Raw genomic sequence first — 20,969 nt, forward strand, 5'->3', positions numbered from 1 at the left:
AACTGAATGGCACCTCAATGTCAATGTTTCCTGGTGTGGGGTGCTCTACCCTCCGCAGCAGGGCCATCACTCTCTTCTGTAAGGTGGACCGGCCTGTCCAAACAAGTCCAACATGTTATTGGAAGAAATTGGAAGAGGAATACTTCCCAACAATCCAACATGGGCCAATAGGTCCAGAATACAAACAAAGGAATCATTAAATATAAGGATACATCCACAATGTTGAAGAAGACCCCAAGACTGGCATGTTATCATTGAATACAAGGACAGTAAGTGAACCTCGTATGTTGCAGATATCCTAACTCTGACGGCCATATTTTGTAGAGTGAGCAGCACTTAAACACCACAGCTAACTAGGCTGAGGCTTTTTCCACATTGCTTTCCCAACAACTGATCCCCTCAGGATCAAACATACTCCGATTCAACAAAGCGCAGTAATCTAGGTGTCTTGGAATTTCTGAAAATGGTTAAATACATACAAATGTGTTTATGTTTGCTATGTTTGTGATGTGTGAGGTTTTTAATATAATGAAAAGCAATAGTTTCCTATGTCAGAATAAGAGTCACAATATTTTATTTATCCCAGTGGAAATTGGTTGGGTTTTGTGACGGTTGTTTTTTTAGTTGTTTTTTTTTTAAAGGCGAGGTGCAGTGCTGAGTGCTTGACCTGGTTGCAGTACTCCTGGTGTGGGCTGACAGTACTGACCTGTCCCCATCATGTTGCTGACGGAGGCCAGCTCACTGAAGGTGGGGTAGTTGGGCAGGATGTTCTGGACGGGCACCTCGTCGGCGGCGCTGCGGATGTCAGCCTCCTCACAGAGGTGGCGGAAACACGACATGGCCACCAGCACCGCCTCTGTGTCCGGACTCCACAGGAACATGTAGAGCGACACCTCCAGCTTGGTCTGAGCCTGCCGGCAGATGGGGATCCCTCCGCCCATCGTGGCACACTCCTGGAGCAATCAACAACCAAATCAACATTTCACACCAAAATGTGCCATAATGCAAGGGGCTTCAGAATGACAAACCTTTTGGAAAAATAACTTTTTTTAATGAATTAAAAAGGGTAATTTTATGACAAAGTATGTCATTTTGACAAAAAAGTAATCATTTCACTTTTCCAAAAGAAATTACTCAAATTTTCTATAAAAAAATGAAAAAGAATGCCGGAAAAAAAAGGAATTGTCAGAAATGTGGTTATTACTGAAAATAAAAGCATTTTTTCAAAAATTAAGTTATTTATAAAAGTGCAAGTGAATTTATTTTAATTAGGTGATTCTCTCAACATTTTCTAAAACGTAGGTCAATATTTGTGTAGCTCATTGGTTGACTTTGTGTTACTAACAGAGCAGCTATAGGACTGTACCTTGTTTTTGAGCAGAAACTTGTTCCTGCAGATCAGGATCTCCCTCAGCCACTTGAGAACTTCTGTCCCGTTGACCAGTTGGTGGCCAATCAGTTTGCGGCAGATGAGGAAGAGCAACTGTGAGCTGAAGAAAGAAACAAAGAAAGGAAGTTAGTGAAGACTGTACCACAATTAGTGAACTTCAAGCGAAAAAGTCTTACTGAACATTTATATATTCACCAAAATCAAATAAAACACCTGAAATATCCTTCTTCGCTTTCTGTAACGTTTTCAGAGTTAGATAATGTTGAGTACCTGATGTCCCAAAACGTCTCTATGGGGGTCTCAGGATTCCACAGCTCTATGGTCTCTGGCTGGTGCAGAACTAACAGAGCCTGGAAACAGTCAAGACAGCAGACAAGGAGGGGCGGGGGACAAATAAACAATGGTTTGTCATTAGTATGAGTTTTACAGTATAACAAAAATAAGTAACTTAACCCCCAAACCACTCTTTTTCAGCTAAAAAACAAATGTATGTTGGTATTAAATAAACGTGCTGCCCTCTACTGGTTAAACCTGCTATTGTATGCATTATATTATAACATATTTACCACTCTGCTGAAACACTTTTTTTTTAAATCACAAATACTGTTTTGGGTTTTTAAATATTTCCAGTTTTATTCTTTTCATTTTGACATCACTGTAAAAAGTGAATGCAGCTCGAAACGTCCTGACTGAATGTTCACATTAAAAGCATTCCAGTAGCTTCAAAGATTTCAGAATGATTTATCACCTTGAGGAGATAGGGTTTCATGACATTTGCTCCATTTAAGGATGAAATAAAGTAAAAGATAAATAATTACAAAAAAATAGATTAAAAATATCAATATAAACATAAGAAGTTCAAGTTAAATGTCCAATTAAATAAGTAAAATATTGATATTAACATTAAAAAGTTGATATAATAAGTAATAATGCGCACCTTGTTTAACTAATGTTTTAATTACAAGTCGATTTACTAAAGAAATGCTAAACTTCACCTAAGGTGTTCCTCTTTTCTGTTTGAATAGTGTGACCATAATAGTCATTAGGCGCGTTCACACCGGAGTACTTTTCCCCGTACTTTTCCCGTTTAGTTCCGTTAGTGCCTGGAATTTTACGTTCACACCAAAAAGAGAACTTAGTTCCGAGAACTTTTACCCCCATTTTCAGTGCCTGCTAGAGAGGTGGTGCTTTCCTGGGGAGAAAAAAGTTCCAATTTCTGATTGGCTGGACGGATTGCAAACCACGCCCCGTAAAACTCAGAAATGTTTTGTGAAGCCACCATTGTATTTGCTGGCATTAGCATTATTAGCATTAGCATTAGCCCCGTGCACAAACAGAGAGAGAATAACTTATGGCAACACAAAAGAAAACATGGGAGCGGTGGAGATGAGGAGGTGTCGGCGTTCTGGTGATTTACTCGGAAGGCTTCAGTAAAAGCTGCTGGGAGTCCCAGCAGCTTTTACTGAAGCCTTCCCCAACTCCGGGGACTTCCGGCCGTGGACTTCGGGTGGCAGTATACGCTGTGAAGTTGTTTGCGGCAGTAAACCCAAAGCAGAAGAAGAAGTGACGTCAGCGGCTTCATTTGCGTAATCTTCCCTCATGGAATTTATTCCGGTGTGAACGCGATCTGTACTTAGTTCCATGGGGGTACTAAGTGCTGGGCACTAAGTACGGCAAAGTACTTGGTGTGAAAGCGGCTAATGAAAAATCTAATAATTAGAAAGGAGAGTTGGGAAAAATGTATCCTGAGCAACTGAAATTCTTCTCTCAAATTGTTCCCTTGTTGGCTGCCATAATAAGAGAAGTGTTAGTAGTTTGTTTAGTGAACGGGTGGGAGCGGGTCTGACCTCCATGGCTTCCTGGGACAGCTGGGTGGTGTTGGTGAGCGGCACCAGCTGCACCAGGCCAGTGATGAGCTCCGCCGTGCTGCTCTGCATCTCTGGAGCCTGCTTCACCGGGTTCTGACACACAGAGAGACAAGCTGGTGGTCATTTCATAAACTAACATCGACACGAAATACTCAAAACATCTCTGGGGAATAGGTGCGTCAAAACCTGGCTGCAAGAAAATAAGTCAACCTAAGGCTAATCATTATTAAACGTATCAATAAAGAGTTGTTTCTGAGCCTCACATGCAGCATGAGTCTGGGGTCGGTGGATGAGTTTGACCAGAGCGAGGAGGAGGCACTTGTAGCTTCGAGTGTCCAGTTCTGTGGCTTTCTCTTTATACTTAAGGCTGGTGCTTATCTTCCCTTTGAACGTCAGACTCTGTGGGGGGGCAGCAGAACACACAGAGAATCAGCATCAGAACACTTGATTCATCCTGGGACAAAGTGGATTCCATATATATCAAATCAAATAGAATTATACAAACATAAGAATTAAAGTGTGAAAAATATATAATAAACAAAGAGATGCATACAAAAATAAAAACTCCAATAAAAAAAAAGTAATAAACTAATATTGTATTTATATTTAGAGATAAATAATCAAAAAATATGTATTTGTGTAAACAAAAGTAGTTCAAGTAATAATGACTAAAATAAATATACTTATACAAACAGAACTTAAAGTAACAATGTCCAATAAGAATTTGCATAATACAAAATAAATCATAAAAAGTTAAAATAATAGTACTGTAGTAGTGTAAAGTCCTCTCACGGGTGTCATGCGTAGAGGAGCGTGGGTGGCGGCGCCCTGTATCACCCGGTTGAGCGTGTCGGAGAACATGAAGCGGAGCTCTCCGGAGTAGCAGTACACCGCTTCGATCTTAGGCCACCAGTCCAGGTGGGACTGAAGGAAGTCAGAGGGATACGAGTCAATTAACACGTCAAATGATTCCATCGTCACTCAGTCATGGAGAAGCTCTGCAGACTTACATTAGTGATAATTCTGTGCAATGAGTTGACCAGGACAAAGTGGAAGGTGGAGGGAGAGGAGGAGGCCAAGCAGACCTTCAGGGCACAGAGAAAAATCATCACCGGATTAGCTAGAGCAGGGGTTCCCAAACTTTTCAGCCCGCGACCCCCAAAATAACAGTGCCAGACTGGCGACCCCTGTCAAGGGGGGTGGGTGCTAGTGAATTCATTTAAGTTATCCGCACTCTCGCGGGATTATCTCCGCAATGGAGCGAGCTTAAGTGTAATCTGTTCTAGAAAAACTGTGTTTTTTTGGATTCCAAGAAGCATATAGAACAAACAATGGATGTATTTTATGCTGAAAGTAGATTTAGATGTTTTAGGAGTGAGATAGAGATTATTATCTAATATATGCATCTGATGAAGCATGGCATGAAGTCTGTTGATGATCAGAGGCTGTTAGAGCTGTTGGGGCTGCATAAACAGCATGCCATGCAGACCTCAGAGTTAAGTTTGGGCCTGCGACCGTAGTTTACTGTATTTTGTTTTGAAAATCCACAGCGGAGGTTTGTGTCGTACTTCATGCGGTGTATTTTGCATATCTCTCAGTAGCCAACGATCTGTGAGTCTGTTACCTCGGACATAAACATAGGGAGGCGTGTGGTGCAGTGGGTTGAGTGTCGGTGTTCGGATCACAGGTTCAAACCCCACTGCAGTCAGCATGTCGTTGTGTCCCTGAGACACTTCACCCCAAATTGCTCCTGTGGGGATTGCCCACAGTATTGAGTATGGAAGTCGCTTTGGATAAAAGCGTCTAACAAGTGACATGTGATGTAATGTAAAAAACTCCGTAATAAATGTAGTCTACATTGAGGTGTAAAACCTGAGAGCATTTTAAATCGCATTTGAACTAAATGCTTATATAATCTGTATTTGTATTGTTGATTTATTGTGTGAACGAGGCGATATAGAGAAGGTTAAGCTGTCATTATTAGGCTGTTTTGTACTGTTGGAGTGGTGAGCAGGCCTATTGTTTTTGGATATGTGTGGAGTCTTAGGTGGTCCGTGAGTGTTTTTTATTGGTTAAGTGTCCTTGGTATGAAAAAGTTTTAAGAAACACTGCGCTAGTGGATTGTCAACGGGGGGAGCCTCGCCTGCGGGGAATTATACAGATGGCTAGTCCGCCCCTGAAAAATATCTATGCACACGCTATTATTAATAATAAAAAAATGTTTTAATTGATTGGTCTTCCACCTTGGGAATCCCTGAGCTAGAGCATTTAATATTAAAGACTGTTCCAACGTTTACCAATAAATATATATTTTTTCCCAGTCCTACCTTAAAGTGCTGGTGTTGTGAGGATTGATGCGGAAACAAGAGACGAAGCCAGTCCATCATGAGCTCCACGTCAGCGTTTCTGGGGTCCCCGTCCCCCTCCAGAAGGGTTTCGCTGGGTTGAAGAGCAGAGCCTGGGGAAACAGAGCCACAGGTCACCTCAGGTGGTTTCAAAAGCACCTTATCTGGTGTGTGTGTATATATATTTTATAAATTACTTTTAATCTATTTTAATTGATCTTTTATTGGGCATTTACTTTAATTTCCTATTTTAATATTATAGCAGCTTTTTAATTTAACTTCTTATGTCTAAATAAATGTTTTTATTTGTTTTATTGATTAACTTTTCCTTTTATATCACTTTAAAAAAGTAGTTATTTCACAAAACCCAATATTGCACAGGATAAATAAAGTGTTCTTTCTGATCCATACACAATGCTAACTTTTTCATTTAAGAATGAGATAAAGAAAAAAAGTTAAGGAAAGTGTAATATGTAAGGGATAATGTGCAGCGACGCGGTCATTATGGGGAAAAGAACACCGACAGGCTGATCAGGAGCCCGACGCGAAGCGGAGGGATCTACATCGGCATGAAGGTGTTCTTTTCCCCATAATGACCAAGTCGCTGCACATTATCCCGCTTATTACACATGGCCACATTCTCAACAAAGTAACGACATGACCTCCCAATATTAATTGAAATGCCTTTTATGGATTTAGAAAATGATTTTAGTGATTTAAAAATAGTTTTATGTATTGATTTTAAATTGACATGCATCCGCTAAGAAAAGTAGTCCGTTGTTACTGTTTGAACTAACGTAGCAACGGCAGGAACTGCTCTAGATAGCGTTTTTGGGGAGCTTTTTGATTACAGATTTGAAAACATTGCTGCTTGCTTTAAAAGTAGCACAATTCATTATGTCAAACCTTGGAAAGTATCTAGATATCCCTGCCCTAATGCCAAAGTAACTGCACACTGAATATGTGTCGCCGTTTGATGTCTATGTCTGGACCGCTGCGTAAAAAGGAGGGTTTCTGCCCGTTACTTCTCCGCTGTTTTCTTGTCCCTCTTGTCTTTTTCTTTTCTTCACTGGGGACTCATCAGCCACTAACCATTCCTCCAAATTACTGTGCTCTCCAAATATTTTAAAATGAATGTTAAAATCCTCCATGTTGCTATCACACGACAGCGGAAAACTAAAGACAATCAGACAGTTTGCTTGCTTTTTAAACTGTTACATTTGAAAAACAGTTAGAGCGTCTCTTGTCTTCAGTTTGAAAAGCCAACGGTAGGAACTGCTTGCGTTTTTGAGGAGCTTTTTGATTACAGATTTGAAAACATCGCTGCTTGCTTTAAAAGTAGCACACTTCATGATGTCAGACCTTGGAAAGTATCTAGATATCCCTGCCCTAATGCCAAAGTAAACTGCCAACTGAATATGTGTCGCCGTTTGATGTCTATGTCTGGACCGCTGCGTAAAAAGGAGGGTTTCTGCCCCGTTACTTCTGCGCTGTTTTTAATGTCCCAGTTCGAAAAGCAAACTGCATGCAGTTTGCTTTTCGGCCCCAACGGTATACAGTTAAATCGACCGGACTTCTTTCTGAAGATTGTGAGCGTCCTTAACAACGGTCAATAAGTCCTTGACAGCGGTCTGTCTGTTCGGTATTAACAACGTGTCACGTGTTCTGAATTGACCAATCAGTATTCAACAAAGCCATGTAATAAAACAATATAATAACAAATAAGATATATCAATAAATATAAGAAGTTAAAGTAAGATGTCCAATAAAAATAAATTGGAATTACAATTGTTGGAATGCATTTTGAGTGACTGCCACAGACCTTGAGGTCCATGACGATGGACTGCACCAGGAGGAAGATGGTGGAGTGGTCCTCCCAGTTGATGTAGGTGGAGGCTTTACACAGTTTGACCACAGGCGGATGGCGGCGCTCTCCATCAGCTGCTTGCTGCCTCCCTGGCCCGCTAGAGCTTTCCGCATACTCTCTAAAAACAGTTTCTGCAGACACAACAGGAGGAAGGTGTGTGTGAGTGCTGGAGTCAGTCTCCACAAGGTGTGTGCGTGCGTGCATGCGTTCTGTCCTCCAACCTTATTGGCCTTGCTCTCTTCCACTGTGTCTTTGGAGATGGTGTGTGTGATCTCTGGACAGAGGATGAGGAGGATGATCTGCAGGTGCCACACAGCTGCCTTCCTCTTCGCACTCTCTGCCAAAGCTGTCCACCAGGTCAAACAGCTTTTCTGCAGCGGCGACTCACAAACACACACACACACACACACCACACACACACACACACACACACACACACACACCACACACACACACACACACACAACACACACACCACCACACACACCACAAACACACACACACACAACCACACACAAACACAACACACACACACACACACACACACACACACACACACCACACACACACACACACACACACACACACACACACACACACACACACACACACACACACACACACACACACACACACACACACACACACACACACACACACACACACACCACACACACACACACACACACACTTTACTTCAAAATATTATCATTACAATATAATTATCAGAAGACCAATGTTAAACATCATCACATGTTTTTTCTCTTGGGATTATTGATTTGTATAGTTGGTGCATGGAATGAGTCCTAAACAATTAATTGATTTGAAAATGATTTTGGCATTTTAATGCTAAAATAATAACCTCGTCCTGAAATGAGATCTGTGGTTACGAATCTTATGAATTGTGAATTTCCCCTCCGACGAATAAAGTTATTCTGATTCTAACGAGACATTTACTGACATAAAATATGTCAGTAAATGCATGTAATAAATCAAATATTTTTATCATAGAGACTTCTCTATGAACAGGATTTCATTTCCAGACAACTTTCACAATGAACATATTTTTGTCTGAAACAAGGCCTTGAAAATAAATATTTTTTCATCTAGTACCAACATGAATTTATTGATGACTGGCTTGGTTTGGATGCACTTTTTTAAACCAATTGTATCGTAGAACTCTAATATTTAATAATAACAGACATTTTAATTAACTCAAATTGTAGGCAATATGTGAGAGGTGCAGAGATTCAGTCCAAGTCAGAACAAATGTTGTTCCTACCTGCCATGTCTGCCTGGGGGCGCTGGTAGAGCATGGTGAACTCGTCTGGGTAATTCTCCACCCAGTTCCAAAACGCCTGTCGAGAGAGAACAGTGTGAGTACAAGAGGAACTTTACACTCCACCACCACGCTTCTCTGGTAACAGGGGTTAAAACTGCCTTATCATTTCTGACATTTCAGCTATTCATTCATCAGGGCACAGGGGTCGATCGGTCATCTGCTGCAAGAATCTGCATTGTTACAAATATCGGTATTACAAATGTAGTCTCTTCTCTTTTAGGACTTACTCAATAGGCGCATTCCACCCGCGGTACTTTTTCCCACAAAGGTTCATGAGAACTCTTTTATCGCGTTCACACCAAAAAGAGCCGGTACTAAAATTAGTTCATGAGAACCTTTTTACCCCCCTCGAAAGTCCCTGTAGAGAGCAGGGACTTTCGAGCGGCTCTTTTGTGAGAAAGAGCTATATTTCTGATTGGCTGGGCGGATTGCAAACCACGCCCCGTAAAACTCCCAAAAAGTTTTGTGAAGCCGCCATTTTATTATCCTCGCATTAGCATTAGCCCAGCCGCAGAAACGCAGAGAGACTAATTTATGGCAACACAAATAAAACATGGGAGCGGTGGAGATGAGGAGGTGTCGGCGTTCTGGCGATTTTACTCGGAAGGCTTCAGTAGAAGTTGCTGGGAGTCCCAGCAGCTTCTACTGAAGCCAGTCCCCTAACTCCCGGGGACTTCCGGCCGGGGACTTTGGGCGGCAGTATACGCCATGAAGTGGTTTGCGGCCTGCCAGTAAACCCAAAGCAGAAGAAGAAGAAGTGACGTCAGCGGCTTCATTTGCCTAATCCACCCCCAGGGACTTATTCCGGTGTGAACGCGATCTGTACTTAATTCATGAGAACTAAAGAGTTCTCATGAACTAAGTTCTCATTAACCTTTGTGGGAAAAGTAGTGCGGTGTGAATGCGCCTAATGTTCCGCCCACAACACTTTTTGAGTGACTACACGCCATAATAATAGTAATCAATAGCATCAAATGCTAATGTAGCACAGGCTAATTCATACTGGAGCTGCTCCTGTGGAGAACATAAGGCAGCAGATATTGCTGAAAGTTGGGTTAAATATTATAAGCCGCTTTCACACCAAGTACTTTGCCGTACTTAGTGCCCAGCACTTAGTTCCCCCCATGGAACTAAGTACAGATCGCGTTCACACCGGAATAAGTCCCTGGGGGGAGGATTAGGCAAATGACGTCACTTCTTCTTCTTCTGCTTTGGGTTTACTGGCAGGCCGCAAACAACTTCACGGCGTATACTGCCACCCGAAGTCCCCGGCCGGAAGTCCCCGGAGTTGGGACTGGCTTCAGGCAAATACAATGGCAGCTTCACAACACTTTTCAGAGTTTTACGGGGCATGGTTTGCAATTCGCCCAGCCAATCGAAATTGGTACTTTTTTCTCCCCAGGATAGTACCACCTCTCTAGCAGGGACTGAAAATGGGGGTAAAAGTTCTCGGAACTAAGTACTCTTTTTTGTGTGAACGCAAAAATTCCAGGCACTAACGGAACTAAACGGGAAAAGTACGGGTAAAAGTACTCCGGTGTGAACGCGCCTATAGAGATTACAGGTTGGGTAACAAGATGGTGAGTACCTTCTCTAAACTGTTGATGACTGCTAGCTGGGCAGGCTTCTTGAGAGCTCTAAACTTCAACACAGTTTCTGGAAAAAGAAAGAAAACAGAATGAATACACAAAAAATAATAACAACAAAAAGCATTCTTGGTAATTTCTGTAACAGATCAGGAATTATTTACAGAAGAAGAAACAGACGAAATGTGTGCCAACTGAAACATCACACTTCCTTTAAGAAGAGTGTAAAGCTGTATGAACAGTAAGCTCACCTTGAAGCAGTCTCTTGAGCTTGGAGCAGTCCACGTTGATGTACTGCATCAGCTCGATGTCGTGAACGTCCACGTTGTCCTCTGAGCACACCGTGAGCTCCTGTAGCCTGAGGAGACACAGCAAAGTCAGAGATGTCAAGAAGTTCAACATATTTTACCTTCTTATGTGTTTCTTATGTTTACATATACATCTTATTTTTTTAACATTTTATATTTTTATTGCGCATTCTCATTTTCATATTTATACATTTTTAAAAATAGTTTACGTTTGAACCGAAATAAAAATGTTCTCCAGGATAAATAAAGTATTCTGGGTATTTTGATTTAAGTTGAAATGCTAAATATAGGGACTTAAATAATGAAAAAAATAAAACTATTTTTTTAACATTAAATAATACAATTGAAATAAAACACACATTAAAGCACAGGATAATATGGAGTGTTTTTATGTACATTAGTGGTATCAAAATGTTCCATTGGAAACTGCAGAAAATCAAGATAAGGGATACTACTAGACCCCCCCCACCCCCAATACTTTAGCACATAATAATATCAGAGGTGGTTAATACTGCTCTGGCAAATATCAACAAAGCTTCCAGAAACATTTGAGATGTGGCCGTTCTTGAGAGAACACATGCTGCTGTGAGCTACCTGGTGGAGATGCGGCTGAAGACGGCGTTTGAAGTTGTTGCAGCTCAGAGAGAAGAGGACGGCTGAGGCGGAGGCCCGCAGCTCTGCGGCGTGCTGGTGGCCCTCGCGGTACGTGTGGATGAAATGGCAGATCTCCGGCAGCAGCTGTTTCACTAGCATGGTCTCGTCCAGACGCAAGCAGTCTTTGGATTGCTGAGGAGGGGGAAGGGGGGGGGGCAGAGAGCAGGAAGACAGTCAAGTGGAAAAGTCCACATGGTTGTCTTTATCGGTCAGAAAAGGTGCTGGCATCCTCCCAGCATTTTATCAAAAAGAACCGCCCTTCATATCACAACTATCTCTCGACAACATATCACGGCTTTTGTTAAACAGACTAGCTTCGCCCTCTTGTCTTTAATCCATCTATTTGTTTGACTTCCGGAAGATTCTTCCTCTCACACTTTGTTTGAATTAGGTTCACCGCTGAATCTGACAGCCGTAGAGCTAAGAGGGCCACTCCCGCAAGGTTGATACAAGTACAAAACTCACAGACAGCTACATCTAAAGTCCGTCCGTCAGAAAACTGGCCTTTTTGGTCTTTGCTATGATAGTTTCCGTCTGAATGACACAGTGAAAACAAGATTCTCCTAAACATTTCTATAGAAACGTCACCAGCACTTTTCTAAAAGTAAAAATATCTCTATAGCCACATGTGGCCACCTACAGCGAATCTACGCTGGTCAATGAAGTAACTTTTCCTGGCACAGGTCATCTCCCTTTTGATAATGTCGAACCCTGTGTGCTACATTACACATTAATACAGATTTTTTTTATTTCAGCACGTTAGCTATGGATCTTTTGTAAACCAAGTGTTAGGGTGCTCCTCAGCAACATTTCTGAGAAATTCAATTTCATCGTGCATTCACAATATAGGCATTGTGGGCCAATATCAGCACAAGGTCATATTATCATATGACCTTGTGTTTTTGTTTGGGCTGACAGAATACAGCTTTTATACCAAAATGAGGCTTCACAATGACCAAGTTTATGTAGTTTCCACAGACATAGGCACTTATTTACCCTATTTTTAACCAATACGCAATCATGCGATTAACCAGACACTTCTTCCCATGTCCATTGGTATGGACTCATTACTCAATATTATAGGCAGGATAATCTCCTCATAATAACAACACTTTTTATAATCGTTGAAGTTAGATTGCAATTGCCAGAAGTCAAAAGCTAACATCATGTTCAAAGGCTTTGGACCTCGACACTGCTTGGCTAAAGGTGGATTTGTGTTATGTCGGAGAACGAAATGTGAACATCTCTCCAGCTTCTGTTAACCACAGACCTAATTTAAATCGCTAACAAAAGAGTTCTCTTAAAAGGCCAACTCATTTCCGGGTTTAGGACTCATTCCTGGACCACTCTATCAGCAGCACAAACTCTCTCGCAAAAATAGAGAGATATTTCTATCTGAATGTGAATGCTAATGACTAAAACCGGTATAGGAAGCAGAGAGCAGTTCCCATCGGATGATCGGCTCCCACCAAACGCCTGCATATGTAATCCCAGCCTGCTGGTTCACTGAGGAACCTCCCAGGGATGAGGAGAGCGTGATTGATGGAGGATAAGTACATTACCAGAGGTTGTGTCTGGGTGAGCACAAACACAGCAGCAGAGATACTGAATCTTTGAGTTTGATTTCATTGCCAAAGCACAAGGATCGTAGGCAACAACCTAATCCCAACACAGGGCTTGTAATGGCATGGATCTTAGTCTTTAAAGCTAAGTTCTAAAACTTCAATTGTTTCCATTTGACAGCCCCAGTACAGGGTGTTCAGAGGGAAGACTCACCCCAGCCAGGCACTTCTCCAGGGTGTCCAGGATGATGAGCTGGGAGAGGTAGAGGTTCTTCTCCGAAGCTTCTCCAAATATCCGCTGTGAAGAAGATCAGTCAGAACATCATTAATCAGCATTAAGACATTAAGACACAGCATTAGGACACCTAAGGTTGGGAGTTGCTGACTCAGTCATATTAATGAACAGCATCACAATGCCCTCATTACAATATCAAAGTATAAACAAGAAAGAAAAGCAGAAAAAATATTTTGATTTATGTTTTTTGGGTCAAGGGATAACGGATTGAATGGATTGGTATTATAATCTATAGTAATAGATTGTAATATAGTCGGCTAAGGCAATGCAACCAGATAATACATTTAAAAAATCGGTTTCCTTGAAGCCCCGCCTCCAATCCACTGCTTCATGTCTGGTCATGGCTAATAATGCTAATGCCAGCAAATACAATGGCGGCTTCACAAAACGGGGTTTGGTTTTTACGGGCGTGGTATGCAATTCAACCAGCCAATCGAAATTGGTACTTTTTTTCTCCCCAGGATAGTACCACCCTCTCTAGCAGGCACTAAAAATGGGGGTGAAAAGTTCTCGGAACTAAGTACTCTTTTTGTGGTTGTGAACGCAAAATTCCAGGCACTAACGGAACTAAACGGGAAAAGTACGGGGGGCACTTTACAACCTCTAGTCTAGGACCTAATGGTTTAAATAAGGGCTATTCAAGTGTTCGTATTGGGTATATAATTATTTATAGACATCCCTAAATCAAAGGGAAATAGTCCTTTTTGATGCCAGCGTTGTTTTGACTGGCTACCATTTGTTTTCAATCTGGGTTGAGTGAAAAAGATGGTTGCTATCATAAACACAGGTGTGCTTAATGTCTCGTGACGACGCTCCGACTAAATGAATGACCTGCACTCCTGCAGTGATATACCAACTAGGGTTGCACGATATTGAAAAAAACTGACATTGCGATTTCTTTCCCCCTGCGATAAATATTGCGGGTTTTTTTTAAACTATATTAACCGGATGAAGGTATTTGTCCTCCTGTGCCTCGCTCAGTTTCACCGGTGTGTTGATGGTCTGCAAACCAGCGGGGCGGGGCCTGAGAGGTTGTGATTGGTGGCTTGCTGTGCATGCAGAGCCGGCATGTCACTCACTCAAGTTCCCCCGACATGAGAGCCGCGCAAGTTTTCCTTTTGTAGCAAGCAGCAAGATAATTGTAACATGACGTGTTTGAGTTAATTCACCTACTGAGCACTGAGCCTGTTTTTCAGGTCTCAGGCTCGAAAATGACATTCCCAGAACAAATGACCATATCTTCCCTTCTAAAAGGGTTAAATTAATAATCTTTTCTCTCAAAGTAATGATAAACCTGTGAGTTGGATGTAGACAAGTCAGAATCAATATAGATGTTTTTTATTTTAAAGAAAATTCAGATTGAACATAGTAAAAAACTGTAAATTATAGTGTCCGTCCAAAAATTATTTTGTACTTATAGTGAAAACTACCTTGGATGATGGTAGGTAGACTAAAAGCTTTAGGAATCCAAAGTACAACATATAATAAGTACCCTGTATCAAGATTGATGCAAAAAAGTGACATTTGACCTTTTTAGAGAGATTTAGCAAAAAACTTCTGGGGTCATTGGGTGGATTTTCCATATCTCTGGCCCCCCTTGGTCGATTTTGATGATGAAATGTCTTTATAACGCTAGAGCCAATGGAATCGAGGGGAAGTTCTACACACACCAACACATGAACAAATAAGGAGTGAGAGTGACGCGTAGCCAAAACCGGAAGCTGCATACACTCTGGTGGCTACCATTAGCAGCTAACTTTTGTGCTCCGATTTTTACATAAAAATGGAATTATGGATTATAAACAATTGCTTCAAAGCCACAGATACATTATTAACTATGGATCAACCGATTCAGCCGCGTTTTTTCTCGTTTTAATGCCATTGAACACGTCTTTTGATCAGATTGACAGCTACGGTGAGACAATCTCCCCTCGAAGCTACGTAAAGGTACGTGTTGTGATGTCTGTGTTTGCTTCCCCTGTTGCGAGATCGGATCGCTTAGATACTATACTTAAATAATCTGTGGAGTCTCAGCTTTAATCGGATATATTGTATGTGCAGTTTCGATAAGTAATAAGGGTATCTTTATTTTGAATTCTGTGCTAAAGTGTGCTAGCATTAAAAAAAAAGGAATAAAACCGCACGTCCCTGCGGTGTGAATATCGCGCATGCGCATATCGTGGTTATCGCCATGACACGATATATCGTTCAGCCCTAATACCAACACCTTTTATTAATGACTCAGTGGGGCTGAGGTTATACCAGAGTTCCCGTTATGGCGGTAATTACCGACTATGACAACCGGTAAAAATATACTGAAGACCGGCAAATCTAAATCTCTCCGGTCAAAGTGTCCGGTCAAAATAATTTCCGTTTGGGCGCAATACCGCAATCAGTTGCGCAACTTGCGCCACTTATGTGACAGACAAAAGAGTATGTGACAGACAAGAATAGTCAATTCTAATGTCTAACACTTAATGTGAGAAAGAGATGTCCTCTAGGGTTTGATTGTGCGTTGATCTGTTGGTAATGCCTCGGGGTTCCGGTGGGCATGTAAACAAATGCTGCGCTATACTTTGTGGCCTCAACCCGGGTTGCATAGCGACGCTTATTGTTTAGGTGTCTTTTAATAAGCAGGTAGTCCTATCATTAGCTAGAACTAGCTAGATCTGATCGATATGGACATAAACGCGAGTTAAAGTCTAATCTGGCGGGGAGAGAGAGCGAGATCAGCTGCTGCTGACGAGTCGACACGCAGTTCTGCATGATCACATGCAGGCGGTGAGCGGAACAAAACACACACTTCAGATTAGAATATCACACGTAGCTATTTTAATTACCCTCTCAAACTACCTAAACTAGTTTATAGATATGTTTAGTTTTTACTGTCGGGTTCACTCATTACTGATCCGCGAGCTGCATGATACTGACGGGCTGTCAGGAGAGGGAGAGAGCCGCTCCGTTTATTATTCCCGTGTTATTGTAAGTTACTGAACACTTTTGAATAGTTAATCTACTATAATTAGTTTGTTTAATATCGAATCATATTCAATTTTGTTTCCAAGCTCCAATAAATAACAAAGGAAGACCTTTGACCGGCACTTTTCAAATGTTTGTCCGGAAGATTTAAACTTTAAACGGACATGTTGACCGGCGAAAAAATATTCTGACGGGAACTCTGGTTGTACTTTTAAAAGTTCCAGGGTCCAGGGTATATTCCTAGTGGAACACTAAAAAAGATAGAGGCGAAAGAGAGCCATACCATGTGGTGGAAACATGGCATAATGAGACAACTAGAACTAGGAAAGATTTACTACGATGAACCCCACTCACCATGTTGTTGACATTTTTTGAGGATGGTGGTGAGGCCACTGATGACGAGGGAGAACTTGTACTTGGAAATGTTGATCAGACATTCCTTGTTGTGCTCTGTGCTGACTTTGGTATGGGTGTTCTGGTGTCCAACTTTAATAGGAAGCTGAAAGAAAAAGAAAAGAAAGAATGATGATGATTGCAGTTAACACACCACTCATGGTATCACATTACGGTGTCAATTTATCATTACGGAATATTATAATGTATTTTATAACATTGTGATACTCGTATTGTACCGCAATCGTCACATACTGTAGCATTTACATTCTGGTCATACTTAGATTTTTTTTTTATTAAAGCTCAAAGTGTTTGGAAATGGTGGTGAAGTCCCGCCCTTCTACTTCCGCCCCATGGGACCTTATTTCTGAAAAAATTATGCATTGAAGTCAATGGGGAGAGAAAGATTATCTTTCGATCCCGTTTGAATTGTGCCACGAATTACACATACGATGTTTGTCAATCTTAAAAAATAATTTCCATGTCAAAAAAGTCAGTTTGTGGTAAAACTGTTGAAATATGAAAAAATACGCAACTAGAAAGACTAGAATACGCAACTAGAAAGACTACAAATCCCAGAGTCGCGTAAGTGATGTCATTAACGTTACACTCGTGTTACTCACCGAACCTTGTAAAGCCGGTCCTGCATGCTGGCTCTTACGGAACCGACTAACTCCCCCTTGTGTGTACAGCTCTCAACATGCCCAGACTTGGAGTGATTTTCACCTCCATAATACTTTTCGTCTCATTCTGAAAGAAAGAGGTGAAATGTGCCAACGTGACGGCCATCTTGGTGTTGGTGACGTGTGCGAGACCAGAGATTGTAGTTCATTGAGCGGTTTTCACACAAATAAAGTGTTACTTCACAGTTTCACGACACATTTTTATTTTTTTGACTTGCAAAATGATCTTTTAAATTGACAAACATCATATGTGTAATTCGTGGCATAATTCAAACGGGATGTTAAAATAATCTTTCTCTCTCCATTGACTTCAATACATACTTTTTCCGAAATAAGGTCCCATGGAGGTCCACCGGAAGGGGAGGGACTTCGCCTCTCTATATAGCCAAGCGTATGCTATACAAAATTATGTTTGAATAAATTAGGGGTCAAATCCCTAAATCCTTTGGTATTGTTTATTTTATTCACAAAACATTATTGATTGATAAAGTTATAATGTGAGAAACCATTACTTTCACCTCGTAGGAAGTGAAGATAAATTGAATTAGATATACTAATGTTAAACTCCTAAATATTGGTCAAGGTCTTTATTCACCTTAAAGGTGGGGTAGGTAAGTTTGAGAAACCGGCTCGAGATACACTTTTTGTTATATTCCATGGAATGCTCTTAACATCCGATAGCAATGAATATCTGAAGTGCTTTGACAAAAAATCCATTAAAACAAGTCATCTGTAGAAGCTGTGGTACTGTAAAAAGCACGACCAATCATTTGAGCCGGCCCGGCTAAAATAACTGGATGGCCTACCTGCCTGTCAGCCTTCCATCTGTGCACAAACTTATCTCGTGCACTCATTGGTCATGTGTGCGTTCATAGTGTGTTGGAGGAGGGGCTCTGTAAGGAAGTGGCAGATTTTTTTCTGGCTGTGTATTTTCAAATTCTAGCGCACTCGAGCTGGTTTCTCCAACATTACCTACCCTACCTTTAACTGCAGAGAGAACCTGGCCTTATATAGGAGACAGGCCCATACTCACTAATTTACAATGTAAAGTCTTATTATTAGTGGTGCACGATAATTATCGGCCCGATATTAGGAATTATGACGTCATCCCGATAAACCCGATAAAACTATTAATAGCCCCGTTAATATACCACATATTTTTTGGGTAAAAAAAAACAAAAAAATACTGCGGTGGTGGGTGGATTGGGATGAGGGGCGCTTGTTTTTCACTCGGCGGCCTCCCGTTTTGCCAGTACTGTGGTATTAGTGGTTTAGGAAGAGGGGAGTTTTTCACAAATCCAGCGCTCCCTAACTCATGCCTGGCTGTGACGTAAATGGTCTGCGGCCGTGGAAGCCAGGACAGTAAACAAACATGTCGCCGGGTAGTATGGGACTATTTCAAAGTTTCAGAGTTAGATAGTTCGCTTGCTATTTGTATTAACAAAATGCAGAAGTTCCACGAGGAGGGAAAAGGCAACGAGCTATAATACTTCCAACCTGATTAGTCACCTGAAACATCGCCATCGCTACGATGGTGTGTTAAAAGCGTACGAAGACGCCTGCGCTGCTAAACTAGCGGCGAAGCCAGCTGCAAAGGCACCGGGGCTTTTACCTATCGACGAGGCTTTTGAAAAAGGCAAGAAGTTTGCCAGAGACGACCCAGGGTTAGTTTTGTTCATAGTAGTAATGCTCATGTTTTTTGCTCACTACTAGTCTTTTTTTACCACCAGGTGTGCAAAAACTACAGGTACATTTAATATATATGTGAGGAAAACTTCTGTGTAGCAATGTTGAGGTGAAATGATGGAGTCTGGGTCGTCGTTAGCCAAAACACTGAGAGTTTATTAAAGAGTACAATTTAATACAGCCGGAGAGATTACATGGTTTCACACTGCCCGTGCAGCCACCAAGTTCATCTCTGAACACAAAGGGAGACACCGCGCACCACATGAGAAGAGGCGGAACCACAGAAACCCGCGCTTTACCTAATCAATGCCAGATGTCGGGACAAAGGTCTATTCCTGGTCTTGTTATCGGTTATCGGTATCGGTATCGGTCTTGAGGAAAGCAGGAAGTTATCGGTTTCAAAAAAACCAATATCAGTGCATCCCTACTTATTATCATTGATCATATTCAGTGTGCCCACTCTTTTTTACTCATCTTATTCAATTCATCTAGTTCTTTTGTAGGATATCACTTACTTCATGTTTATTTTTCATCTTGATAGCTTGAGAACATTGTGAGTATCCACAGTTATATTTCCATTAGTAAAACAACTGTCATGTTCTACACACCCAAATTATTTTCATTCACGTATCATTTCAAGTGCTTTTGTACTTTTCATTCACTATTAATAACTTCCACTTCCTGGTCTGATATTTCACATTAAACCTTGCTTGCCTAAAAGGCTTTTGACGTGAAATGCCTGCAATAAATATTGAGTTCAATAGTAATGCTTCTTGTTTGTTAAAAAACAAGAAGCAATTACGGAAATGTTGGTGAATAAACATTTTTGGTATGAGTAAATATGACAACTCAAGATGCTGTACTGTAAAATCCTGAAAAACGGCATCTTGTGTTTTCTGTAACCAGCAATCCATTGTTCCAACATAATGTTCAAAGTCAAGTTTTTGTTCAAAAATATACATTTTTATTTGTGGTGTCATAACAGTAAAGCCTAGTAAAGGCAAAATGAAATGTTCTATATTAAAAAGACATCTACAAAATCATTACGATGCTACATTCACTTGTAATAGGGTTACTCATCGCTGTTCTTGCCCCATGTGACTTTGGTGAGTGGTTAAGATCTCACGGGAGAAGTGTGTAAGCCTTTATGGGCAGTAAACTGACTGACGAAACTGGATGATATTTGATGGTTTTCAGGTTTCCATCAAAAGGTCCTCCCACTACACTGCTGAGTTTCTGATGGAAGGAAAGAGTTATTTGTGGCTAAAGTCTCACTAATGTTGCACTTGAAATTTGGCTGCATTGCTGTTTTTTATTTACAAGTAATGTGATCAAATTTGAAATCTTGCTGGTTTTTGTTTACAAGTAATGAGATCATAACACATGCAATTGAACAGCTGCTCAAATAGCTGTAAAGTGAATTTCCTTCTGAAACTGAAGGGGCGCCATATCTCAGAAATAACAATTCTCTCATTATGTTGCGTAAAATGGAAAAGTAATTCACTTTACGCTGTTTTGACTGAATATTTCTCTAGACCAAAGTTCTGCCCAACATTCGTCATTTGTACCAGGCCAACAAATTGGACTCCTAATTGAAAGCCATGGGACAGGAACTCAATACAGCTCAATGGTTCCATCATGAAGTCAAACTGTCACACACCATCACATGCGCATAATATACGATTGTAAAACAGGCCAGGCCTCTGTTTGCAGTCCAGTGCAGCACAGCGCGGTCAGTGAGCTCTTTGTTTCACACAGCTAGGGCCCAGCCATTCCTCCAAAGGTCAACACATTGCATTCAGTGTCCAGTTTATTAGGTACACTAGCTTAAACATATGCAGTCCTAATACAAAAGTCCTGCTGCAATAAATCTCTCCTTCCAGGAGGTTATTATGTTGATACTGTTTTAGGTGTTTTTATTATTTTGTATTAAATACATAATAGAAAGAGTCAAAATACCTTTTTTTAGTTCAAGGGTGTTGTAACCGTTTTAATAGACTTTCTTTTTCCA

General features: G+C 41.1%; 1 protein-coding gene across 1 annotated transcript in view; it reads right to left on the reverse strand.

Moving 5' to 3' along the window:
• nf1a (neurofibromin 1a) overlaps positions 1-20,969 on the reverse strand; it is a 62,036-nt gene that overhangs the window by 36,595 nt on the left and 4,472 nt on the right. The window contains 25 exon segments of the mRNA XM_034230517.1: positions 14-93; positions 707-953; positions 1,367-1,490; positions 1,661-1,740; positions 3,238-3,351; positions 3,522-3,543; positions 3,545-3,657; positions 4,051-4,182; positions 4,269-4,343; positions 5,586-5,599; positions 5,602-5,632; positions 5,634-5,666; positions 5,669-5,716; positions 7,426-7,521; positions 7,524-7,601; positions 7,692-7,811; positions 7,813-7,853; positions 8,753-8,828; positions 10,401-10,468; positions 10,650-10,756; positions 11,301-11,329; positions 11,331-11,492; positions 13,137-13,220; positions 16,551-16,568; positions 16,570-16,695. Coding sequence (XP_034086408.1) covers positions 14-93; positions 707-953; positions 1,367-1,490; positions 1,661-1,740; positions 3,238-3,351; positions 3,522-3,543; positions 3,545-3,657; positions 4,051-4,182; positions 4,269-4,343; positions 5,586-5,599; positions 5,602-5,632; positions 5,634-5,666; positions 5,669-5,716; positions 7,426-7,521; positions 7,524-7,601; positions 7,692-7,811; positions 7,813-7,853; positions 8,753-8,828; positions 10,401-10,468; positions 10,650-10,756; positions 11,301-11,329; positions 11,331-11,492; positions 13,137-13,220; positions 16,551-16,568; positions 16,570-16,695 — 2,118 coding nt within the window.

The sequence above is a fragment of the Gymnodraco acuticeps genome, unplaced genomic scaffold (genome assembly GCF_902827175.1).
Source record: "Gymnodraco acuticeps unplaced genomic scaffold, fGymAcu1.1, whole genome shotgun sequence".
NCBI classification, from domain to species: domain Eukaryota; kingdom Metazoa; phylum Chordata; class Actinopteri; order Perciformes; family Bathydraconidae; genus Gymnodraco; species Gymnodraco acuticeps.